General features: G+C 35.5%; 1 protein-coding gene across 9 annotated transcripts in view; it reads left to right on the forward strand.

The window, feature by feature from the left end:
* The first annotated feature begins 627 nt into the window (after positions 1-627).
* Positions 628-25,763, forward strand: part of LOC149843076 (E3 ubiquitin-protein ligase RGLG2-like) — a 163,913-nt gene continuing 138,777 nt past the window's right edge. For 7 of the 9 annotated variants that reach the window (XM_089999582.1, XM_089999584.1, XM_089999581.1 and 4 more), the window contains exons 1-10: positions 628-859; positions 1,895-2,198; positions 4,487-4,571; positions 4,665-4,805; positions 4,901-5,014; positions 5,140-5,237; positions 21,283-21,362; positions 21,438-21,543; positions 21,794-21,921; positions 22,031-22,262. In XM_089999582.1, the coding sequence (XP_089855708.1) occupies positions 1,992-2,198; positions 4,487-4,571; positions 4,665-4,805; positions 4,901-5,014; positions 5,140-5,237; positions 21,283-21,362; positions 21,438-21,543; positions 21,794-21,921; positions 22,031-22,262 (1,191 nt within the window). In that variant the 5' untranslated portion in view covers positions 628-859; positions 1,895-1,991. Of the gene's footprint in view, positions 860-964; positions 984-1,225; positions 1,402-1,894; positions 2,199-4,486; positions 4,572-4,664; positions 4,806-4,900; positions 5,015-5,139; positions 5,238-21,282; positions 21,363-21,437; positions 21,544-21,793; positions 21,922-22,030; positions 22,263-25,763 lie in introns of those variants that run through there. The other 2 variants (XM_089999579.1, XM_089999578.1) reach the window with 2 other exon arrangements.

Raw genomic sequence — 25,763 nt, forward strand, 5'->3', positions numbered from 1 at the left:
TACCGTATCAGGTTGAGACATGGGTCTAATCCGCTCTACAATAAAAAAAAACATACCAGAATCCAATAAAAACTACATGAGCCAAACCCAAACCATACCCAATAAAACCATATTTTTTTATCATTTTTACATTAAAAATCGTGGGTCTTAATCGAAACTTGAGTCGGGTTTAGATCTGGTATAAAATTTCATAAACTATACTCGGGTCCATGTATTAATCGAACCTTCAGGTCCCAAGATAGGTCTTTTTATTTATCACCATACCCGGATCCTATAAGATTTGGTTCTGGTCGAGTCCAAGTAAACTAGGCCCATTGACACCTTACTCCGAACCCCTTTGGGGATTTTTTTTTGGTGGCTTGAAATTTAGAAATCAGTATTCTTTATTTTTTTTATGACGAGAACCCTCACCGAAGCAAGGCAAACCCTGAGTGAGGCCCAATGACCACCTTACTTTACCAGTATTCTAAAAAAAAAAAAATTTAAAGGCTAGGTGTGTTATACAACTATACCATTGGGTTTTGAACCTGCAACGTCCCAAAACAAGGTGACGTGCACTAACTGATCGTATCAGACAAGCCGAACCCCATCGGTATAAAACTCTGACTAGTATTAGTATGAAGAACCTAAACGATGGGGAATGATAAAGTTGTACTTAACCTGTAGCGCCTCGTTGGCTCAGAGCCTCGGATTCTTTCTTTCCACGATGCTTCTCTGAGTCTTCCTCTCTCCTCCATCTCCCAACTTAAATAATTACAGATGGAGAAAGAGATAGGGAGGGGGAAAGAAACTCACCATCCCCTTTTTGCAGAAACGTGAGCCTTCACATGTGCAAGAGTTATTAAGAATGTAAACACAGGTATTCATCTCTCTCTCTCTCTCTCTCTCTCTCTCTCTCTCTCTCTCTCTCGATCTCGAACGAACGAACGAGTAAGGAAGCGGAAGGACTAGAAGATGTATGCTGGGTTACGCAATTGACGACGGTACGAGTCTGTTTCACATAGGGAAAGGGAGAGTGTGAGATCTTTATTATTTTGCTTCTTCCTCTTGCTTCCCTTCTTACTAAGAAAGAGTTATTATTGGTTGACCAACGCCTATTTTTGACAACTTGGCCGCGTTATTAGTTTGCTGACAATTATTGAGTTCATCGAAATCCAAATCGTTGAATTTAATGGGGAAGTTTCGGGGAAAGCGTTGATATGGGTGAGGGAGTTTGGGGAGTTTTGAATGCGTGTCTTGGATGGACTTCTTCATGTACGTTTTCTCTATGTTGATTTTTTGGGGTGTTTAAATCTGTTTACCACAGAACCCAAAAGTGTTCTCTCGGAATTCGGTGATTTGGGGTTGATTTTTCGTCTGATTTTACTGGCCATATTTTTTTTGCTGAAGTTGGGGAAGGAGGTATTTTCTTTGTCTTTTTTTGCTCTGTTTTTTCCTTTTCGTGTTCTGAATTGAGGCTTTCGTTAGATTTTTTGGGTTTTTGTTTTTTTTTTGGTTGGTAGTTTTCAATAGTTGAAGATGGAAGCGTTTGATTTGCAAGTGTTCTTCTTATTGCAATTCGTTATGTTTTCGTCGGCGTTGGTGATTTGGTCGTTATTTGGGCGACGAGAATACATTGCTCTTGTGTGAGAATCTGTCTTCGGATTCTCTCCTTATTTTGCTAACTTTGGTGATTGCGTTTTTGATGTTCCGCTCATGTTAAAGGGCATGGTTACCATGCTTTTTCTTAATGAAAGGTTTTGTTTATAGTTAGTGATAATTTTCTAAAGATCACATTCATAATTCGTCATCTTCAACATTTATTTGTTTTCCAAATTGTTTGATTCAGAGTTATTTCGCAAAAATGAACATAGCATCTTTATTGAGTTAAGATGGTTATATTTTGAGTTTTTAGGTTGTGACTTGGAAGACTTAAATATCTTCAACATAAATCCTTGTCGATTGAAGAAATCAACCTGGTGCGCATAGTCATTTGTAATTGAAGTTTGGTTATGGGAAACAAAACATCGAGAGAGAGGGATTACAGACATTCTTCATCATTTGGATCGTATCCCCAGCCTTCGCCATGGAACCAGCCTCCAGCACCACGCACATATGCAGAACCACCCTCTGCTGCACACTATGTCCCTGAGGAACCGAGACATAAATTGCAAAGGAGATATTCACGGATTGCTGATAATTATACTTCCCTTGAACAGGTGTGGCTATCTGTCTGCATGCATATGTGTAGAGATTTTGGCGACATATTATGAAAGAGATGCTTTTGCTTCTTTTTAAATATAACTTGTTATTGGTACAGGGAAGATAGTGTCATAATTCTGCAATTTACTCAATTGAAGGAGTATATGTATTATTGGCTTCTTGTTAAAGTCTAAATGCTGCTCATTTGAGTTGTTAAAGTCGGTTTGACTCTTGAACTTATTCTGATGTTGTAAGAAAGTGGGAAAGGGAATGTAGTTTAAGGTAACAATAACAATAGTATTAGAAAGACATACTTTATGTTCTCTAGTTTTTCATATCTACATTTAGGGTTGATTAGAATTTAGAGAAATCAGTTAAAACCCATTTGGTGGAACTGCTTTCTTTCTTGTGCATAAACAGTTTGGTTGCTTGATGTCTTTAAAGCAGCACCCATGCAGAAAAGTGCTAGGCATATAGTAGTCAAAAGCACAGCCTTACATAGTTTGCAGTATTTTGAAAGATAATAACGTGAATGTCTGGTAGCTTTTTTTTTTCTCTCACTGTGGGGTTTTGGTTGGGATTTGTGGTGTACAAAGTCCCCAACATGTTCTACCTTAACAATAAGGGCATGACTTAATAATTTATTTAGATGTACCTAGGAATATTGTAGAGCATGAGATACATCTTTTTGTGGCATTACTGTAACGTCATAAAGTGTGGAAAGCAACTCTTACTGTAAAAGCCGAATAATAAGATATCATGAAATCATACAAGCCCGCATCATAAGAAAAGAATGGAAAATAAACAGAAAGAAAAATAGAAAAGTAGGTATGCAAAAATGATGAATAAATAATTAGTGGCATGGATAATGCTAGTTAAATAATTAGAATAGTATTTTATGGCTCCATCCCGTCAATCTATAGGATTTTGTGATCAACATTGTGCAGATGCACTGAATGAACTAATAAAGGTGAAACTTACAGGATTTTGTAAAAGTTGGAAGTAGAAGTTAGTAAGATGTATGTAACTGTAACATCATATATCAGAACAAACTTAAAAATAACTAATAGTTAGGATCACAAGAACTCCAATACTCCAATAGCAATCATATCCATAGTCATGGACACTAGTATCCTCTGCAACATGGCTCATGTCAAAAATGAAGAATCAAAAGGCTAGACATGGTTAGGATCTTATGGAGAAAGATTGCAGATGTTTATTTATTATTAGAATGTAACATACTATTCTACACCGCTGAGGCCTGTTTCATGGTTCAATTCTATTGGCTTTTCTAGTTTTAACTTTTAAGTGTTGTATCACTGCACACTTATAATATCTATATGACTTTTATAACCACAATCATAAATGTGATCAAATTATATATGAAGTAGATTACTTGTTGTAAGTCCATGTGTATTCGTGGTGTGCATGTACAACCATGGTTCCGAGTGTGACCTAATTAAATCTGAAGTGTTGTGTGTTTGTTCATGCACATGCAAGTATGTGTACACAGACACACTGGATATTTTCTCCCAGATGATCTCTAGCATATGACAAATGTACTATTTTGCATATTTTAAATGCTGAGAGAACAGAATATTATTCCTGTCAATATTCATAAATTTGCAATTTTTAATGTAATAAAATAAATAAACACTTGATTATACTTCAATTTCTTGCATGGTTTGTTGGATCAGTGTATTCCTTAATGTCAACAAGTATTTTTTTGAGATCTAGAAGTCTAACTCTACAAAAAGAAAAGTTATAGAAGTCTTTGACTACATACTTTTAATTAAAACATTTGATATAAGATGGATGCTTGAAAAAGATTTTTTCCTATATTAATATGCTGACGTAGCAGTATCCAGGACATGCTGAGGAAGAACTGTTCCCTTGTTAGTGTTTATGGAACCTGAAACTTTTCCTACAAAAAGGCCTATATTCATTTATTATTCTATTTGGGATAATGAAAGTGTCTTGATTATATTGACAGTAATAAAATATTTGGGCTAGATGTGGCTCTATACTATTACTGATTTCCTTTTCTTTTCTTGACATGATACATTAGATAATGTCTCAGATTTTCCTGTCAATTTCTGATGAATTGGTTTTCAGTTGCAATAGCTTTTTGATTGTCAGTTCTAGTTTTAGAAGTAATTTACTGGGGACTTTCAAATCATAGTAATGTATAGGTGGTTTATTTTGTGCTTTTCCTGAAGACACTAGAGATATAAAAGAACTTATTGCTGCACACTGGGAAATTCTTTATCTTGAGGTCCATAACTACATCAATTTCATATTGCAGGTGACTGACGCTCTTGCACAAGCTGGGCTTGAATCTTCCAACCTAATTGTGGGTATGGACTTCACAAAAAGCAATGAATGGACAGGTTTTTCTCCTCTTTTGGATATCATTTCTTTTATGACCAACACAATTGTGGAGCTAAAAAATTTTGTGGGGCTAATAATGTCCATCAATGCAGGTGCTAGATCGTTCAATCGACGTAGCTTGCATTACATTGGAGATACCCCAAATCCATATGAACAAGCTATTTCTATTATTGGGAGAAGCTTGTCTGCCTTTGACGAGGATAATTTGATACCATGCTTTGGGTTTGGAGATGGTTGGTTTCTTTCTGTCCAGTTTAACTGGTTATAAGCATCAATTTTGAACATTTATTTAAATATCTATGCTCATAATTCTGGCTTTCTTTGACAGCATCAACACATGATCAAAATGTCTTCAGCTTCTATGCTGACGAGAGGCCTTGTAATGGGTTTGAAGAAGTGCTGTCACGGTACAGAGAAATTGTTCCAAAACTTCGACTAGCTGGTTGGTTCCTCCACTTGACTTGTTGCTTCTGGATAGTTTAAACTGTTGTTCTGTTCTTTTTTTTCATCATCACATGACTATTAATTAGTGCAACCACTGAGCTTCTTTACTCCAACAATTTGCAGGGCCAACATCTTTTGCTCCAATTATTGAATCAGCTATCACGGTAGTGGAACAAAGTGGAGGACAGTACCATGTTCTGTTGATAATTGCTGATGGACAGGTAGGTTACCTCCAACCAGACTTGCTCTTAAGCTTTCTTCCTTGACTAACAACTCAAATTTGTTCGAGGTTTCTAAATCTGTAACTAATTTGCTGTAATCATGAGAAATGAAAACATGTTTCTAGACTGGAAATTTCATGTTAAGTGAACAAGAAAGTTTACGGGGAAACAGGTGAAAATGATGTCCTTAATGAAACAATGGAAGTAAATCATGGGTATCACCAGATGCCCTTGATATGACTTCTGTTTATAGTAATTTGAAAGTCAAATATTGATTGTAATCCCATGATTTTTTCAGATGTTTGCAGCGTTGTGTTGAAATATTGAAGCAACTTGTGAATATTGCCAATCAATTCTTCAGGTTGTTTTGGTGTTTATAACATCAAATTGAATAATATGTAGGTTTTGTAATGAAATGGTGGTTTTCCACAAATGCACTTGAATCACACAAAAGAGGTGTCTAAAAGATACTTTAGACAAGACCCACAAAAGGGTATAAATGGAACAATATAAAAGGAAATAATAAAACTTTATTAATAATAAGAAAATGCTTAATAAGCATTGAGAGGATTGTATTACATCAGGGGATGCACCCCTATTTATACAAATGAGAGAAGGGGTTAGGAGAGAGCTCTTAAGGAGCTCTCCTTGTAGCCGGTGGACTAGGTCCTAACGACTAGACATATGGTCAAGTTCCAATTGGAAAATAAATAAGTAAAAGAAAATAAAATAAAATAAAAATTATATTTACAAAAATATATATAATAATAATATATAAATATATCTATTTTACATTTTAACAGGTTTAATATTGAAAGATAAAATGATGAAGTGCAACAGAATATGCCAAACTGAATGTACAAAAACCTCTTATAGGGTGTGTCTGCACATAAATGGCTTAGTGTAAATTGAATTCATGTAAGGAAAGAATTTTGTGGGTGTTAAGGGTTCCATTTTTTGTGTGATGTGTCAAGTGGACTGCTATGTCACACAAACACGTCATAGGACCTGCCATATCCATGTCGACACGGCCCTGGATACGTGTTGGTCCGGATTGGGTCTAACCCTAACCAACCCATTATATATATATAGCTCGGGTGAAAGGCAGGGGGAAGAAGAAAAAGGATGAAGAAAGAGCAAGGAGAGGAGGAGGAGGACGAAGAAGAAAAAAAAAAGAGAAGGAAGAAGAAAAAGAAAGAGAAGGAAGAAAATGAAAGAGAAAAAGAGGAGGAAGAAAAAGTAGGAGAGAGTGAGAGTTGGAATCTATAAGAGAGAGAGCCTATGTAACACGAACTCTTCGAATAGTGCACCACACCCGCGTCCATCCGGGTGCGACACTTCGACACAACTTCCTTTGTCAGGTGAAGTCAACCACACTGAGGTCAATTTCTATCTAAAAGTAGATTCAGTTAACCCTAACCAAGTTCGGTTTTATCTATATTATATAAATAAATACATAAATGCACACACATACACGTAGTGCTAACTTAAAACTATATATATATATTCGCACTCGCATCCACACTCGCACCTATGTGACATAAGAGAGAGCATACCTGGGTTCTTCTTCAACCTTCTCCTCCTCTTCTTCTTCTTCTTCCAATCTATGCCCTCTCAACCCAAACCCACGTATTGCAACGACCCTAATTGACCCTCGAAAAATCGTGGAATTTATTTTTTAAACAATTGCAGAAAACCTCCCAAGAACTCGGGGTACATCACAGATTTAATATATCCATTGCATAAACCATTCCATGCATAGAATCAATTTAAAATAATATATTGAACTTCATTTAAATAATCAATAAGTCAAAAGTTCTAAATTTAAATTCGACTCAATCTAATTCTGCATACAGGTCAGAAACCAAACCACCAAGTCACAAAGCCTCGAGTCCTCCAGCGAGCCAGTCTGTGCCTAAAAAAGCAGTTTTAGAAAAACGGCTAAGAATCGAAGTCCTCGTACAAATTCCTCTAAAAATTCAACAGTAAAGGAAATAACATAAATTAAATCATGCATAAATTTAAGAGGAAATCACAAGCAATAATTTACCAGTACTAATTTACTATTCAAATATTCAACAATATCATGCTAAATCAAATATTAAAAATTACATGAAACTAATGTTGAACAATAAAGGATGCATGATTCTATGCATATGCATGAATAATTTCTTAAGTAATTTATCAGAGTTGCTTTTTCATGCATGTCCCTATTAAATGCACACAAATTTAATTTTCACTTTTCCTTATATACCTACGAATACTCAAAATGGGCAGAATTCTCAATGTTCAAGGTAGCTACCAGTTATAGCTTAACACATAATTTGTATTTTAATTACTGGGTTTCACACTTGTTCCTCGACCGATATCAGAAACCTCACATTTCTTTGGAACATTAGGTATCATTACCTAATGTCGGGACATCACTGAAAATCCACAACCATTGACGCCACTTTCTTGGTATACTAATAACTACAATTGAGTCAACAACACCACCCCCAGGAAAAGTGGCTGAAAGCTCTCTAAAACTGTGACCGAGAACATGAACCTCACATTGGGTTCTTGGGGACACAATTGCACACGGAGTTTTAGTATCCTCATGGTCCTTCACGACTGTCATCCAAGATTCTCACATTATAAAAGGGACATCAAGGAAGAACATTATTATATTGTTTTGGTTTCTTTTACCATTTTAATCAATTACAAGTTCTTTACGTAAGAACAGTTACACAAATCTACATGCAATAACAATTTCGGGCTCTTGCCCTAACAATTTAACTGCGTAATTAATTTTAGAAAACCAATAATTTTCAAAAATCATTTTGCAATGCATAAATAATTTCAATAACATATGAGCAACACAAGCCCCACAATGGTTCACACATAATCACTAACAATATCTCAAAAATAATTCATGCCATTGCAAAATTTCAGTGAACATAAAACACACTAAGATACAACTTTATGTTTACAATGCACATTCATAATACAAAAATGAACGCGCATTTGACCAAACACACACATGCATATAGGTGTTAAATTGTATCTCATATATATTTATATATATATAGAGAGAGAGATACATATACATAGATTTCATATATATGTATATCTATCTATCTATCTATCTATATATATAAATATATATATTTTTTCTTTTGTAAATACCCACTAGGGGTAAAATGGTCATTTCACTCATTCACACATTCATTTTTTAATATGCCTTTTTCTTCCTTTTTTTTCTTTTTCCTCTTTTTCTTTTCTTTTCTTTTTGTTTATTTTAAGGTTGGAGGGACCCACCATATAGGCGTTGGACCCTCCAGTGGTCACAAATATGACCGTGGGAGGGGCTCCAACGACTACATAGAGCCCCTCATTGGGTTCCTTTTTGCCTATAAATAATGGGGCCTACCCCCTTGTAAAGTGATTGTTTTGCAAGTGGTTCTCTCATTCATCAATAAAGAGATTTATCATTTTTTCATGCCTTTATGCATGTACGCTCCTTTGAGAATGTTCATCTTGCCTTTGTGCACATATCAATCCATTGTGAATCTAGTACCTTTGTGCACATAGCTCTAGTGTTGAAGATATTTTTACATGGTATCAGAGCTTGGTCTCTAGAAGAAGAGCTCGGGTATTACGCTAGCTTGGTGGTCGTCTCGAAGAATGTGCCCATCTCTCAATCTTTTGGCACAAAAGCTCTTGCAAATCATTTCAAGAAAGGCATAATACATCAAGTAAGCTCAAAGAAGGCCCGTTGTGGTAAGATTTCATTTCTTGAAGACTATTTCTCATAAAGGCACTTTCATGGGGAAAAAGTATTTTCATTTTTTTTCGGATTTAAACTCAATGGGTCCAACTATCACATTTGGGTCGGCAATATAGAAGCCCATATTAAGGGAAAAGGCCTTTGGAGTTATGTCAAAGGCACTATCCCCGAACCCAAACAAAAAATTACCACTATTGAAAAGGTGAAATTAAGGTTCTTGGTGGGGAAGAAAGAGAAAAGGCTTTTGAAGAATATAATAAGAAGCATGAAGAATGGGAGATGAAAAATTATAAAATTCTCTCATGGATCTTCTCTTCGGTTGAGACTAGAATCAATGCAAATATTTTGAAGTTCAAAAAAGCGTCTCAAGTATGGGAATATCTTAAGAGGATGTACACCTCAAGAGACTTGTCCTATAAATAATATCTTCAAAAAAAGGCTTTGACCCTTCAACAAGGCGAATTATATATTAGAGAATATTTCGCCGAATTGTCTTCTATTTAGGATGAGCTTGCAATGCTTAAACCAAAGTGGAGTGGAGAAGCCATTGAGTTTCGACACAAACAATTGGAAGATGATTGGTTCTTTAACTTCTTGAATGGGCTTAGACTCGAATTCGAACAAATAAGATCCTCTCTTCTATCTTCTTTTACTTCTCCACCTCTTGAAGATGTTCTTACTAAGTTAAGTGGAGAAGAAACTCGTATGGGAATGAGTAAAACCATTCTGAGTGTTCTTGCTATACCTTCAAACAAAGATGAAGATGAAGGAACCTATGTTGTTTCTAGACCGAGGAATAACTTGAAAACATACAAACCTCCTCATTTCAAAAATCAAAATCAAAATCAAGGAGCAAGAGAAAACGGTGGTCAAAGTGGAAGGTACCAGGAAAGAGATTATAGCAAAATTATATGTTATTTTTGTAAAGAACCGGGACACATTAAACCGGTGTGTCAAAAATGGAAGAAGATGTTAGCCATGTCCACAACATTTCAACCACATAAAGAGGAGGGTCCATCTACTTCTATTAATGGAGCTTTATCCGTTTGCCAAATTATGGAAGCTCTTCAACCTCTTCTCAAGGGATCCATTTCTGGGGCCGCCATGTCAACCTTCTCTCCTCCCAGTAAGACTTCTTGACTTTTAGATTCGGGTGCTTCCTTTCATATGACTCCAAATATTTTTTCTCTTTTCGAATATACAAAAAATTAATCTCCTTTTTTTGTTTCAACTGCCGATGGCGCTTCTCTTGAAATCAAAGAGATTGAAATTTTTTAAAAACAAGGTTTTTCTATTCTCAAAATTAGATTTATACCAAAATTAAATTTAAATTTGCTTTCGGTCTCTCAATTCTCGGACCATGGATGTGATATTAAATTCTCATGTAATAAATGTTGGATATAGGATCGTCGGTCTGGAGAGTTGATTGGGGAAGGCTCTAGGTAGGGAGAATTATACTATATGGAATTTCTTCAAATTTCAAAAAACTCTTTTTATAATGTTGCCCAACATAAAGATATAAATGTTTGGCACAAGAGACTTGGACATCCCAATGTCATCAAGTTTTTTTATTTACATTTTGTTAAAGATCTTTGTAAAATGACTTCACTTGTAATGATTGTATTCTTGAAAAAATCTTTGTAAAAATGACTTCACTTGTAATGATTGTATTTTTGAAAAAATGAGAAGCTTGCCTTTTGAACAAAGATCTATGTTTTCAACAAAACCATTAGAACTTGCTCATTCGGATGTATGGGGACCGACACCCGTTATATCAAAAGGAGGGTTTGCATGTTATGTTATCTTTGTTGATGATTACTTTAGATATTGTTGGATTTACTTTCTTAAACATAAGCATGAGGTTTTTGCATCATTTAATGCATATCACATGATGATTAAGAATCAATTCAATGAAAATTTAAAAATTCTTAGAGCCGACTCAAGGAGTGAGTATCTCTCTAATGAATTCAAAAGTTATCTTGAAAATTATGGAATTATTCATCAAAATTCTTGTCCTAAAACACCTCAACAAAATGGTTAGCTAAAAGAAAACATAGGCATATTATTGAAATTACTAGAACCTTACTTATTTCTCAAAACATTCCAAAAAGATTTTGGGTCGAGGCGGCTCTTGCGTCCGTTTATCTTATAAATCGTCTTCCATCCAAAAACTTAAATAAAATCTTTCATTTTAAAATTTTATATCAAAAAGAACCTGACTACAATAGGTTAAGAGTTTTGGGATGTAAATGTTTTGTCCTTACGGATAAAAACGACAAACTCTCACCAAAAACCATTCCTTGTGCTTTTCTTGGTTATTTCGAAACTCAGAAAGGGTTTAGATGCTATGATGTTAAAAATGATAAATTATATGTTTCTAGGAATGTAATTTTTTTTGGAAAATATTAGTGGTTTTGAAAAATGTGAACCTCATAAAGAAAATGTAGATTACTCTTTTTTATTCGACTTGTTGTATAGAAATGATATTTTTAGTGACGATGAAATCACATATAATGATCTTAGTGATAATGAAATAGAAGAAAATAACAACTCTTCTCATCAACCGATCATCAAATTGAAGAAAGAGCATCTAGTGATACTATCACTTAGCTTTCTATACGCATGTGTATGTGCTTTGTCAAATGTGCGTTCGTTTTTGTGTTGAGAATGTGCTTTGTGAATATAAAGTTGTGTATCTGTGTGGGTTTTATGTTCATTGTTGTGGGGCCTATGTAGGCCAGGAGCATGTGTTGCTCATATGCTATTGAAATTGTTTATGCATTATAAAATTATTTCTGAAAATTATTGGTTTTCTAAAATTAATTACATTGTTAAATTGTTAGGGCAAGGGCCCAAAATTGTTATTACATGTTGGTTTGCATAATTGTTCTTGTATAAAGAACTTGTAATTAATTAAAATGGTAAAAGAGACCAAAACTGTATAATAATGCTCTTCCTTGATGTCTTTTTTATAGTGTGTGAGAATCTTTGATGACGGTCATGGGGGACCGTGAGATACTAAAACTTCGTGTGCAATTGTGTCCTCAAGAACTTGATGTGAAGTTTATGTTCTCGACCACGATTTTAGGAAGCTTTCAGCAATTTTACTTGGGGGTGTTGTTGTTGACTCAACTGTAGTTATTAGTATACCAATAAAATGACGTCAATGGTTGTGAATTTTCATTGATATTCTGGTATTAGGTGAGGATTCTTAATGTTTCGATGGAAGGTAAAGATTCTTAATATCGGTCGATAAACAAGTGTGGAACCCAGTAATTAAAATACAAATCATGTGTTAAGCTATAATTAGGAACTACCTTGAATCTCGAGAATTTTGCCCGTTTTGATTATCAACAGGCATGTAAGAAAAATTAAAAATTTAATTTATGTGTATTTAATAGAGACATGCATTCAAAAGCAACTTTGATAAATAACTTAAGAAGTTATTCATGCATGTGCAATAAATCATGTATCATTTACTGCTCAGCATTGGTTTCATGCATTTTTTGAATATTTGATTTAGCATGATATTATTGAATGATAAGTTGGTTTTGGGCTACGAGTTCACCATCGCTTACCACCCTACTGAAGTGAATGTAGTGGCAAATACACTAAGCAGATTGATCGTATTGAGGAGCTTCAGTAAGTCGATTCGGACTTCGAGAACGAGAAGTTATGCGAGAGTGCCTAGAAGTTGAATGTGTAGTTCCATCGTAAGGAGGACGGGACTATCATGTTCGAAGACAAATGGTGGGTTTTGAAGGTACTTCAGGAGGAGCTGATGAGTGAGGCCCATAGGTCAAAGTATTTTGTTCATCTTGGTAGTACCAAGATGTTCAAGGACCTTCAGACTACATATTGGTGGAATAGGATGAAACGGAAAGTTGCGGAGTTTGTGTCTCGATGTCTTACTTTCTAGCAAGTTAAGATCGAGCACTAGAGACTTGGTGGACTACTGCAATCTTTGGGCATCTCTAAGTGAAAGTGGGAGGGCATATCGATGGATTTCATTGTGGGTTTGTCGAGGACCCATCGTCAGTATAATACCATCTGAGTTATAGTTGACAAACTCACGAAGAGTGCTCATTTTTTAGTCGATCAGGGTGAGTCAGAGTTTGGAGAGCCTCACTGATTTGTATATTGATGAGATTGTCCCAACTTTACGGGGTACCACTTTCTATCGTGTCAAATTGAGATCCTTGCTTCACGTCTCGTTTCTGCCGCTATTTGTCGAAGGCATTGAATACCAAGTTGAAGTTCAGTACAACTTTTCACCCACAGACCGACCGGCAGACAGAGCGTACGATCCAGACTCTCGAGGACATGCTTAGAATATGCACGCTAGATTGGGCAGGAGATTGAGTCAGACATGTGAAACTTGCAGAGTTTTTATACAACAGTTAACGTGCCAGTATTGATATGGCTCCATATGAAGCTTTGTATGGTAGACTATGCAGATCTCTAGTGTGTTGGGATGAGGTTAGGCTGAGAGCAATAAAATCTCTAGAAGTGATCCAACACTATTCAGACTATGTGCGAATGATTCGCCAGTGACTAGTTGCAACACAGAGTCGATAGAAGAGCTATACCGACCAGCGACGTAGGGAGCTTAACTTTTTAATGGGTGATCACGTGTTTGTTTGGATATCGTCTACGAAGAGTGTTTTCAAGTTTGAAAAGAAAGGGATGTTTAGTTATCGGTACATTGGACCTTTTGAGATCCTCGAGCGAGTTGGCGAGTCAGCTTACTGAGTAGCACTTTCACCTCAGTTTTTTCAGATCCATAATGTTTTTCACGTCTCGATGTCGAGGAAGTATGTACCCGACCCCTCACATGTTATTCACTATGAGGCGGTCGAAGTACAACCAGACTTGACGATGGAGGAGAGACCGCTGGAGATTGTGGATCGCCGAAGCAGATACTTTGGAGTAGGACGATTCTCTTCGTGAAAGTGCATTGGCAACATAACGAACTCGACGAGTACACCTGGGAGCTTGAGGCTGATATACACGAACACTACTCACATTTATTCGGTACGTTATAATTTTGTGTACGAAATTCTTTTAAGGGGGTAGGGATGTAATATCTCATAAATTTTTCATAATTTTGAAGCTCAAAAATATAATTTTAAATTAAAAATTTATATTTAATATGACAAAATTATGGAAAATAATTAATTATGGGTTGACATCAACCTAGGTTTAGACATGGTCCAAAGCCCATTAACAAGATCTAAATATGTTAGGAAAAATCTGTGAATTTATTTGTTTCTAACCTTTAAATTCGAGTGAAATTCAGGTTAAATTCAAGTTAAACTTAGGCAAAATTCAAGGGCGAAATTGATTTAAGACCTTAGTTAGATCCGTTTCGGAATGTAGATCTCGTAGGAGATCTACTTTATCGAAATCGGATATCGGTTGGTTCAAAAAATGCATTTTTCTAAATTGATCGGCCACTCTTTTTTAGTCTTTTTTTGTTTAGATCGGACTCGACCCGCTCCGTTGGACCAATGTTAATATGGATCTGGATCCAGTTCAGGATCCATATTGACTAGGACCCATTTTGGGTTGAGATCGAATTGGATTTGGATCATGGGTTCAACCCATACCCATACTCCATCCATGCCATTTTAAAACTAAAATGAATTTAAAACTTTAAAAATAAAAACATGAATTTAAAGAGTAAGGAGTTCTACCTGAGGTAGAACTCTACTCCACTTGGCATTCTAAAAGGGAGTGTTCCCCCTTAATGTTGAATATTCCACGGGATAACAAAAATAAATAAATAATCTAAAAGATAACTTGAGATTGGTAGAACCTCTCTCTAGAAGTCATCCTTTATAGAGAGAGAGAAAGGGAAAGAAAGAGGGAGAGAGAGAGAGAGAGAGAAAGGAAGATAGAAAAAAAAAAGAAAACGAGAGTTGAGTTAGAGAGAAGAAAAGAGAGGAAAAAGAGGAGAGAAGAAAAAGAGCATCCTCAACGATTTTCCTCCTTCCTCTAAGTTTTTTGTAAGATCAAAAATCAAGGTACGAGTTTTTCTCTAAATCTAGAAGGGAAGGGAGTTAGTGTAAGTTGATTCAAGCATAAGTTTAGCGAAAAAGAAATCTGGTTGTCATAATATATACACGTTTTAGCAGATTGTGATTTTAAAAATGAAACTTCTATTTCTTTATTGTAAAACCAGATTTGGGGTCTATGTTTTGAATCTGATATATATATATATATATTTTCACCAATCATGTGTTTGAATCTGATATATATATATATATATTTTTTTTTTTTTCTAACCAGTCGTTCATGTACATGAATTTGATTTCATATATGTACTTTTGCAGTCAAATGAATTTGATTATAAATATATATTTTTCTAACAAGCCGATCATGTACATGAATCTGATTTCATATATGTATTTTCTGCAGTCTATCGATCATGAATCTGGTCTTAAATATATTTTTGATGACAGTCAATCATGTACATGGATCTGATCTTAAATATATTTTTTATGGCAGTCGATCATGTACATGGATATGATCTTAAATATATTTTTGATGACAATCTATCATGTACATGAATCTTATCTTAAATATATGTATGCTGTCAGTGGATCATGTGCATGAATCTTATCATCACCTATGTATTTTTCTGTCAGTCGATCATGTACATGAATCTGATTATAAGTAGCTAATTTTTTTGTCAGCCGATCATGTACATGAATTTGGTGCATATATATATATATATATATATATATATATATATATATATATATATATATATATATATATATTGTGAGCCGATTATGTATGTATATATATATACTTTGTTGTCAATTGATCATGTGCATAAAACAAATCATAAATAGATGTTTTCATGGCTGCCGATCATATGCATTAAATTGATCATAAATAGATGTTTGCATGACTGCCTATCATATGCATTAAATTGATCATAAATAGATGTTTGCAGTATGTTGATCATATATATAGATTTGTTCATGAATAAATGATTGTGCTAGCTTCCTACTGTAAAAATATCTTCAATATGTGCCCAAATGCTAGATGAACACTTACAAAGGGCATACATGCACAAAGGCATGAAAAAATAATAAATCTCTTTATTGATGAATGAGAGAACCTCCTACAAAAGAATCATTTTACAAGGGGGAGGACCTCATTATTTATAGGCAAAAAGGAACCCAAGGAGGGGCTCCATATAGTCGTTGGAGCCCCTTTAACGATCACATTATCCAACGCCTATATGGTGGGCCCCTCCAACCTTAAAATAAACAAAAAGAAAAGAAACGAAAAAGAGGAAAAAGAAAAAAGGAAGAAAAAGGCATATTCAAAAATGAATATGCGTGAGCGAGTAAAATGACCATTTTACCCCTAGTGGGTATTTACAAAAGAAATATATGCATCTCTCTCTCTCTCTCTCTTTATATATATATATATATATATATATATATATATATATATATATATATATATATATATGAGATACAATTTAACACCTCCCTTCAAACTTAGGGCGCAATGACTGAAAGTTTTTCAAGGAGAAAGTTGAATCTAGGGGAACAAAGCGCCTTGGCGAAGAAGTCCACCAATTGATATTCTGACGTTACATAAGATCTATAACTCTCTTCAGATATTTTTCTCTAATATAGTGGCGATCCATCTCAATATGCTTTGTGCGCTCATGAAATGTGTGATTTTTGGCAATATAGATTGCACTCTTGTTATCACAACACAACTTTGTGGGCACTTGAACATGAATACCCATGTCTTCCAATAGTTGGCGAATCCAGACAATTTCCATAGTAGTCGTTGCCATGGCTCGGTATTCGGCTTCAGTAGATGATAGTGACACATTTTGTTGCTTCTTGCATCTCTAAGAAATTAATTATTCTCCTAAAAACACAAAAAAAACAGTGGTGAAGTGATGGTTATTTGGATCACCCCCCAATCAGAGTCAGTATAAGCTATTAAATTTAATTCAGAAGAAGATAAAAATACTCCCTTGTTCAAAGATCCCTTTATATATTTGATGGTCTGGAGAATTGCACTCATATGAACTGATGTGGGCGCACGCATGTTGGAATTGGCTTGCGATATAAACATGTGAAATATCAGGTCTAGTGATACTAAGATACATTAGAGATCCAACAAGTTGCTTGTAAGGAGTGAGATCTTTTAGAAGAATCCAATCATCGATTTTCATCTTTGTTCTTACTACCTCAGGAGTTTCATAAATTTTATCATCTGTAATTCCTGACCTATCAATAATCTCAAATGCAAGTTTAGTTTGAGATAAAAAATAACCTCTATAAGAATATGCAACTTCAATGCCTAAAAAATACGTTAGGGATCCCAAGTCGGACATTTCAAATTTATCTTTTAATATAAGATTTTATGCTCTTACTTCCCTTAGTATCATCACCTGTTATTAGCATATCATCAACATACAACAATAAAATTACTATGCCTACATTGGATTTCCTGACAAACAAGGATGTGTCAGTGAAACATGACGAAAATCCATGTTCCAACATTACATTATTAAATCTATCATATCAAGCCTTGGGGGTTTGTTTCAAACCATAAAGAGTTTTTCGTAGGCGAAGTACTTTCCCTTTAAGAATCTTCATACCTGGAGGAGCATCCATATAGACTTTTTCATTAAGATCACCATTTAAAAAAGTATTTTTGACATCCATTTGATAAATATTCTAATATTTAATTGAGGCACTGATAATAAGACATCTAACGGTAACCATACGTGTAACGGGGGCAAAGATTTTATCATAGTCTATTTCATATTCTTGACTATATCATTTGGCAACTAGACAAGCTTTATACCTTTCAAGAGACTCATCACTCTTGGTCCTGACCTTGAAAACCCATCTACACCCTATAGTTTTCTTACCCTTAGGAAGTTTTTGAAATTTCGATGTTTTAGCCTTCTTAAGAGTTCTAAGTGCATTATCTATAGCTTCTCTATATTCAACAATCTTCTTGGCTTCTTCAAAGTTTTTAGGTTCTACATACGAGTGAATGACGCTAAGACAAACTCTATATTTGGGTTTGAAGGAATCATAGGATATAAACCTAGAAGGAATTCTTTTAGTCCTTTCGGTTCTTCGAGAACAATCTATTCACGATCAGATTTATGCATATGATCTGCAAATTGCAAACTATCTACTTATGATCAGGTTTATGCATATGACATGCGAACGATCTACTTAAGGTCACATTTATGTATATGTTCAGAAGACTGCAAACATCTATTTATGATCAATTTTGTGCATATGATCAGCAACTATGCAAACATCTATTTATGATCAGTTTTATGCACATAATCAACTGACAACAAACTATATATATTTATGCACACAATCGGCTGACAACAAAGTATATATACTTATGCACATAACAGCAAAGTATATATATATACTTATGCACCAGATTCATATACATGATCGGCTGACAGAAAAATCAATTACTTATGATCAGATTCATGTACTTGATCGGCTGACAGAAAAACACAGGTTATGATCAGATTCATGCACATGTTCTACTGACAACATACATATATTTAGGATCAGATTCATGTATATGATCGACTGTCATCAAAAATATATTTAAGATCATATCCATGTACATGATCGACTGTCATAAAAATATATTTAAGATCAGATTCATGTACATGATCGACAGACTGCAGAAAATACATATACAAAATCAGATTCATGTACATGATCGGCTTGTTAGAAAAAATATATATTTATAATCAAATTTATGTACATAATGGACTGACTGCAAAAATACATATATGAAATCAGATTCTTGTACATGAACCGTTGATTAGAAAAACATATATTTATAATCAGATTAAAAAAATATATATATCAGATTTAAACACGTGATTGGCAGACTGAAAAATATATATATCAGATTCATGCAATATATATAAGATTCAGAACAGACCCCAAGTCTGGTTTTGCGGGAAAGAAACACAAGTTTCATTTTTAAAATCACAATTTGCCAAAACGTGTATACATTATGACAACCAGATTTCTTTTTCTCTAAACTTATGCTTGAATCAACTTGCACTAACTCCCTTCCCTTCTAGATTTAGAGAAAAACCCGTACCTTGATTTTTTATCTTACGAAAAGCATAGAGGAAGGAGGAAAATCGTTGAGGATGCTCTTCTTCTTTCTTCTCTTTTTCCTCTCTTTTCTTCTCTCTCCCTCAACTCACATTTTTTTTAATCTTCCTTTATCTTTCTCTCTCTTTCTTTCTCTCTCTAGAGGACGACTTCTAGAGAGAGAGGTTCTTAACCTCTTTTATAGTTTAAGAAAGTCTCTAGTTAGGGTGACACCCCCTTCTAGATGCATGGGGTACTCAATCTGAAGTTATCTTTTAGATTATTTATTTATTTATTTATTTTTGTTATCCCGTGAAATATTCCACATTAAGGGGGGACACCTCCTTCTAGAATGCCAAGTGGGGTAGAGTTCTACCTTATCCTTACTCTTTAAATTCATATTTTTTATTTTTAAAGTTTTAAATTCATTTTAGTTTTAAATTGACATGAATGGATTATGGGTCCAGGTTGGACCCATGATCCAAATTTAATTGGATCTCAACCCAGACCGAGTCCTAGTCAATATGGATCCTGAACTAGGTCCATATCTATATTAAACAGACCTCCTACGAGAGCGAGTCGAGTCCGATCCAAACCGAAAAAGACCCAAAATTAGATGCCGATCAATTTAGAAAAATACATTTTTTGTACCAATCAATATCCAATTTCGATAAAAATATCTCCTATGAGATCTACGTTCCGAAACGAATCTAACTATGGTCTTAGATCCATTTCGCTCCCAAATTTTGCCTGAATTTAACTTGAATTTCACTCGATATTAAAGGTGAAAACAAATAAATGTACAGATTTTTTTTTACATATTTAGATCTTGACCATGTCCAGGCCCAGGTTGACGTCAGCCCATAATTAATTATTTTCCACAATTTTGTCATATTAAGTATAAATTTTTAATTTAAAATTATATTTTTGGGTTTAAAAATTATGGAAAAATTACGAGATTACACGCATGACCTACCTTTTAAAAAAAAATTCATTCCCCCTCCCGCTTCTTTTCAAAAATTACAATCAATCCCCTTACAAACTTTTTTAAATAGAGGTGAGGACTTCTAAAATGAAATTAAGTGTTTATATTGTTTAGAAAGGCTAAACATCCTACGAGAACTATACATAACCCCACCTTAACTCCACCTCCCCACCTCTCTTTGCCACCCACCCACACTGCAGGCAAAAGAACTTTTTTGCATAGTTCTCCTGCATGAGTACACTAGCATAGAGATTCATGAAGTTTGTATTTCTAGGGCCTATCCACCTCTGACCTGCTTATTGTCTTGCAATATCAGTTTTCTTATTGACTTCGTCCAAGACTGTTAGTGCAGAATGAAGCCAAAACATGTTCTACCTGTTCACTTGTCTCATGCATATTTGTTTGACAAACCCGAACACCCATAAAATGGGGAAAATGCTCAAATACTTTTGCAATTCAAAATATCAAGAAAGAAGCTGTCAAGAGGGCATATTAAATGTAAAAGAGTGACACATACATCATCAATGTTCAAGCCTGCAAGTAAACCTTAAGGCAGGTTCATTTTTGCATCACATGATAATATATTGATGCAGTGCACTGGAAGATGGTAAAGCAATGATCGATAAGCATGAGATGCATGTTTTAACATACTGACGAGCTTGCTGTTCTTCAAATCAAATGTAATGCATATTTTAGCATACTGACGAGCTTTGCTGTCATCCCCAAACTCTCTCTCTCTCTCTCTCTCTCTCTCTCTCTCTATCTATCTATCTATCTATATATATATATATATATATATAGCTGTGTCCCAGTACCTTCAATTTTTGAAATTGCCGTGTTGTACCCTCTATACCCGTACTCTTACCCATGTGACATAGGTGGACTGTGTCCTTAGAATTCTTTTAAAGCAGTTGTTCTGCAAAGGCATACTAGATAGGAACACTCCTTACCCATGTAGATGTAGCAAGAGTTTCCTTCATCACGCTCTAGTTCTGCCTCTTTCAAACGAGATTGTCTTCTTTTGAAGAACTTGTTTTACATGGTTGGTTTGTCAAATATACCCTTGGTGTTATTGGTGGAAAGCAAATTCTTTTTCTTTGAACGAGAAACATTTAGTTTAATGATAAAATGGATTTGGTCATCATGCAGGTAACAAGAAGTGTTGATATGGAGCACGGTCACTTAAGCCCACAGGAACAGAACACAATTGATGCTATTGTAAAAGCAAGGTAAATTCAGGTAGTTTTCTACTAGTGATTACACTTTTTGATTTGTTCTGTTTCTTGATTGTTGCGTTACTGCAGTGACTATCCACTGTCAATAGTCTTGGTTGGAGTTGGTGATGGGCCTTGGGACATGATGCACCAATTTGATGACAATATTCCTTCTCGAGCATTTGACAATTTTCAGGTAAGAAACTTGAAGCCCCCATATGTGCACTTAAGGAAGTTTACACATTTGGAACAAAAAATGCCCTTGGTAGATGGCTTTTCCTCTTATTACATGCTCAGGTACATGGAAAAGCAACCCCCCACTCAATACACACACACACACACACACAAAAATGCCTACACGCACAGGTACATAGAAAATCAGAATCACACGATCTATGCTGACCACTGGACTACTTACAAGATATTCATATTTTTTCCCTTTCAAGTTTGTGAATTTTTCGGAGATAATGTCAAAGAATGTCCCATCATCAAGAAAAGAGACAGAATTTGCATTGGCAGCATTGATGGAAATACCATCACAGTACAAAGCAACAATTGATCTCAAGATTTTAGGGTAATTTCATCTTTCATTTGACACCTACCATCCCCCACCCATTATATATATATTTATATTCTTGAGCATTATTATACTTCTGATATGGTTCCTTGTTGTGCTTAAGCAGTCGCCGAAGAGGGAAAGCTCCAGACAGAGTTCCTCTACCACCACCATTGGGAAGCTATGGTGCACATTCATATGCATCAAAGAATCCCCGATCGAGTAGTTTCCCGCATAGCCCCCCTCCTCATTATGGAAGCCAATCTCCTCCAGGATACGGATATGGCATCAGTTCACCTTATCCACACAGTGCAAGTGTGAACACAGTCTTCCCTGCAAGTTCTTCATATGATAATCAGGTATCGCAAGCTTGGTTTATCATATTTTAATTAGTATATATATATATATATATATATATATATATATATATATATATATATCCCTTTTCTAATTTTGAAATTTAATATTGATTGTGTTCTTTCTGTGTTCAAGTGTATCACTTTTATTCTTTAATTTAATTTACTCTTTCATGACCATCTTATTCTGTTCAATTGGTATTTGCTTCTTTCTGTTTTTCCTTTTTTCCACTTAGCCAGCGTCGACATAGTCTTACATATATTCAATTGATATTCTGCTTATAATTGGTCTTTGTTGAAAGAGATGCATACATTTTGACGAGCTGTAGCAATGGCTTGTGCCTAGAAACAATGTTTTGAAAGCACACACTGTAAAACCCATGCCGTTTATAAAAAATAAAAAAAATCGGACCCGAGTTGGATCTGGATCCATACCCGGGTCACCCCTTTTGCATGCCTATAAATAGGCGTGTGGGAGGGTTTCCTCTCTCGCAAAAGAGGAACCCCCCCTGGCGATCGTCTCCCTCCTTCGTCCTCTTCTGTTCGCTGGAGCCCCACATCGGCGTCAACCTCCCTCGTCCTCTTCAGTTCGCCGGAGCCCCACGCCGGTGCCCCCCCCCCAGACGTTTCTCTCAACCCGACAAACCCCCTTGGTCTCTCTCGACCTCGCCTGTCAGAGGCCATCGACTCGCCGACCACCCTGCGACCTCTCAGTCGCTCTCCTTCTCTCCCTGACCCCGAGCTCCTCCCCTGCGCCTTCACTGGTGACATCCAGCAAGCCCCCTTTTTCCTCAAGTAAGTCCTCCCTGCATCTCCCTCTTTTTGTTTTTTCGGCCACCAGTCGTCGACGACCCACCTCAGGTGAGTCCTCTCTCTCTCTCTCTCTCTCTCTCTCTCTCTCTCTCTCTCTCTCTCTGGTTTAGCCGGTAGGAGGTGTTACGACAATGAAGCCATACATGGTACTTCAAGTACAAGGTTTTGATGATGAGCAAGTGGAATCAACTGCATTTCAGCTAAGGCTATGAAGAAATTGAAGAATTCGGTGAAGAATCTTTGAAGACTAGTGTGCAAATGTTTAATTCATTAAAAGTCTTAGATTCTTGTAAGAGCCTTACTTAAAGTGCATATTTAGGTTGCATTTCACCTTAAAAGTCTTTAGAAAAACTTTTCTAAAAGAAACTCTTTTGAAAATCTTTTTTGAAAATCTTTTTTGAAAATCTTTTTTGAAAATCTTTTCTTAAATTTTCATGTTTATTAGTCGACCAATAGACTTACCAGTCGACTAATCCTTTCGCGCCATATTTTCTAAAAAGTCATTCTTGTCAAATTAGTCGACCGAAGATTTTATCAGTCGACTGGACAGAATGTCTGTTTTCTGAAAATTTAGCAGCAGTCGACTAAAGCTTTTTATCAGTCGACCGAACAGAATGTTTGTTTTTCAGAAGATTTTAGCAGCAGTCGACTAAAAGGTTTTTCAGTCTACTAATGATATTATCAGTCCACTAACTTTTCTTCAGTCGACTAAGTTTCAAAAGTTCAGATTTTCAAACGGTTCGATTAACAGATCAGTCGACCGACGATAACTGTCAGTCTATTAATAACTAACTATTAGTCGACTAACTGATGTTTCAGTCGACTAATTTTGCCATTTTCCTGAAACTTCAAAAAGGCGTGTCTTTTCATTTTTCAAACGTTTTGATCGTTCAAAATGGACAATTTTGATACCCTTTCATACTCTCAACATATGGAATCTTTGAACTATAAATATGAGTGCATTCTACACTCAAAAACATCAAATTCAATAGAATTACCTTGAATTACTTATTGCTTTTCACTCCTATTCATTCAAGTATTTGTTTTCTCACTCACGTGATATTTTCACTTCAGTTTTTCACTCAAATCACTTTGAGAGATAGTGAATTCGTGAGTAGAGTGTTTCAACAACCTCAAAAGCCAATTGCATCTCATTTGCATTCAAAAGGAAGGCTCATAGGTTGTATTGTAAGTTGTTATTTCTTTTGTGTAAAAAGGACTCCTTGGTGTAAAGGAGTTGTTTGCTTTCAGTAGGATTGTTACTGAAAGTGGGACCGGTTATGGTCTGTGTGATCTTGTAGTTTACAAGGTTGATAGTGGAAAATCTCAAGCGGGTTTTGCTTGGGGACTGGATGTAGGTCGGGTTAGACCGAACCAGGATAAAATCTTGTGTTCTTTGTGTGTTTGCTTTGAGATTTGCAAAATCATTCTATTTCCGCAGACAATTTTTTAAAAGCACTATTCACCCCCCTCTAGTGCTCGTTGTCTCGATCCTAGTGCACTTTCATTTGGTATCAGAGCACAGGTTTGCTATTACTTTGATTTGACCATCATCTAGCATGGCAACTACAACATCTCAGCACAAAGAAGGAAGTTCCTCTGTTCGTCCTCCTCTCTTCGACGGAACAAACTATGGATACTGGAAAGTAAGAATGACAATATTCCTGCAATCCATGGATCTCGATATCTGGAGAGTTGTTTCAGAAAAGTACCAAACTCCATCAACTGATTTCAGCCGATGAACCGATGATGAAAAGAAGACTGCTTCACTTAATGCCAAGGCAATGAATGCCTTATATTGTGGCGTTGACAAGGTAGAGTTCAATCGCATCTCTCAATGCTCTACAGCTAATGAAATCTGGCATACTCTTCTCGTAACACACGAAGGTACGTCAAAGGTAAAGGAATCTAAAATTGCTTCTTTAGTTCATAAATTTGAATGGTTCAAAATGAAGCAAAATGAATCTATATCGGACATGGTAACTAAAATGACCGATATAACTAACACTTTGAAATCCCTTGGAAAAGAATATTCACAAGTGGATTTAGTCAGAAAGATTCTAAGGTGTTTAACTCCTGAATGGGAGAGAAAAAACCACTGCTATTGAAGAAGCAAATGATCTCAATACTCTCACTCTTGAAGACTTAGTTGGTAACCTAATGGCATGAGGTCTAACTTCAAGACAGACAAGAAGAAGAGCCTAAAAAGAAATCTCTTGCTTTTAAGGCTACTTCTGACTCAGAAAATTCTGAAGAAGATGAAGATGAAGATATTGCCCTCATCACAAGACAATTCAGAAGATTCATCAAAAATGGAAGATTTCAAAGAAAGGCAAAGAAAGCAGATTCTTTCATTCCCAGTGAAGTAAAGTGCTTTAACTGCAAAAAGGCAGGACATATCAAGAAAGATTGTCCTCTTCTCATATTCAAGCCCAATGACCAATTCAAGAAGAAAAAGGCATTTCAAGCATGTTGGGATGTTGGGATGATAGTGACTCCTCTTCCGATGAAGAATCAAATGAAGAAGTCGCCAACATGTGTTTTGTAGTACAAGAATATTCGGTAAGTCAATTTGACTATGATGAGTTATTTGAAGCATTTAATGATTTATATGCTAAATTTAAGAGCCTTTGTTCTAAAAATAAAGAGTTAAAAACTGAAAAATTGACTCTTGACTCTCAAAATAAAGTG

This window comes from Nuphar pumila, chromosome 3 (genome assembly GCF_984573655.1).
Source record: "Nuphar pumila chromosome 3, dmNupPumi1.hap1.1, whole genome shotgun sequence".
NCBI lineage: Eukaryota > Viridiplantae > Streptophyta > Magnoliopsida > Nymphaeales > Nymphaeaceae > Nuphar > Nuphar pumila.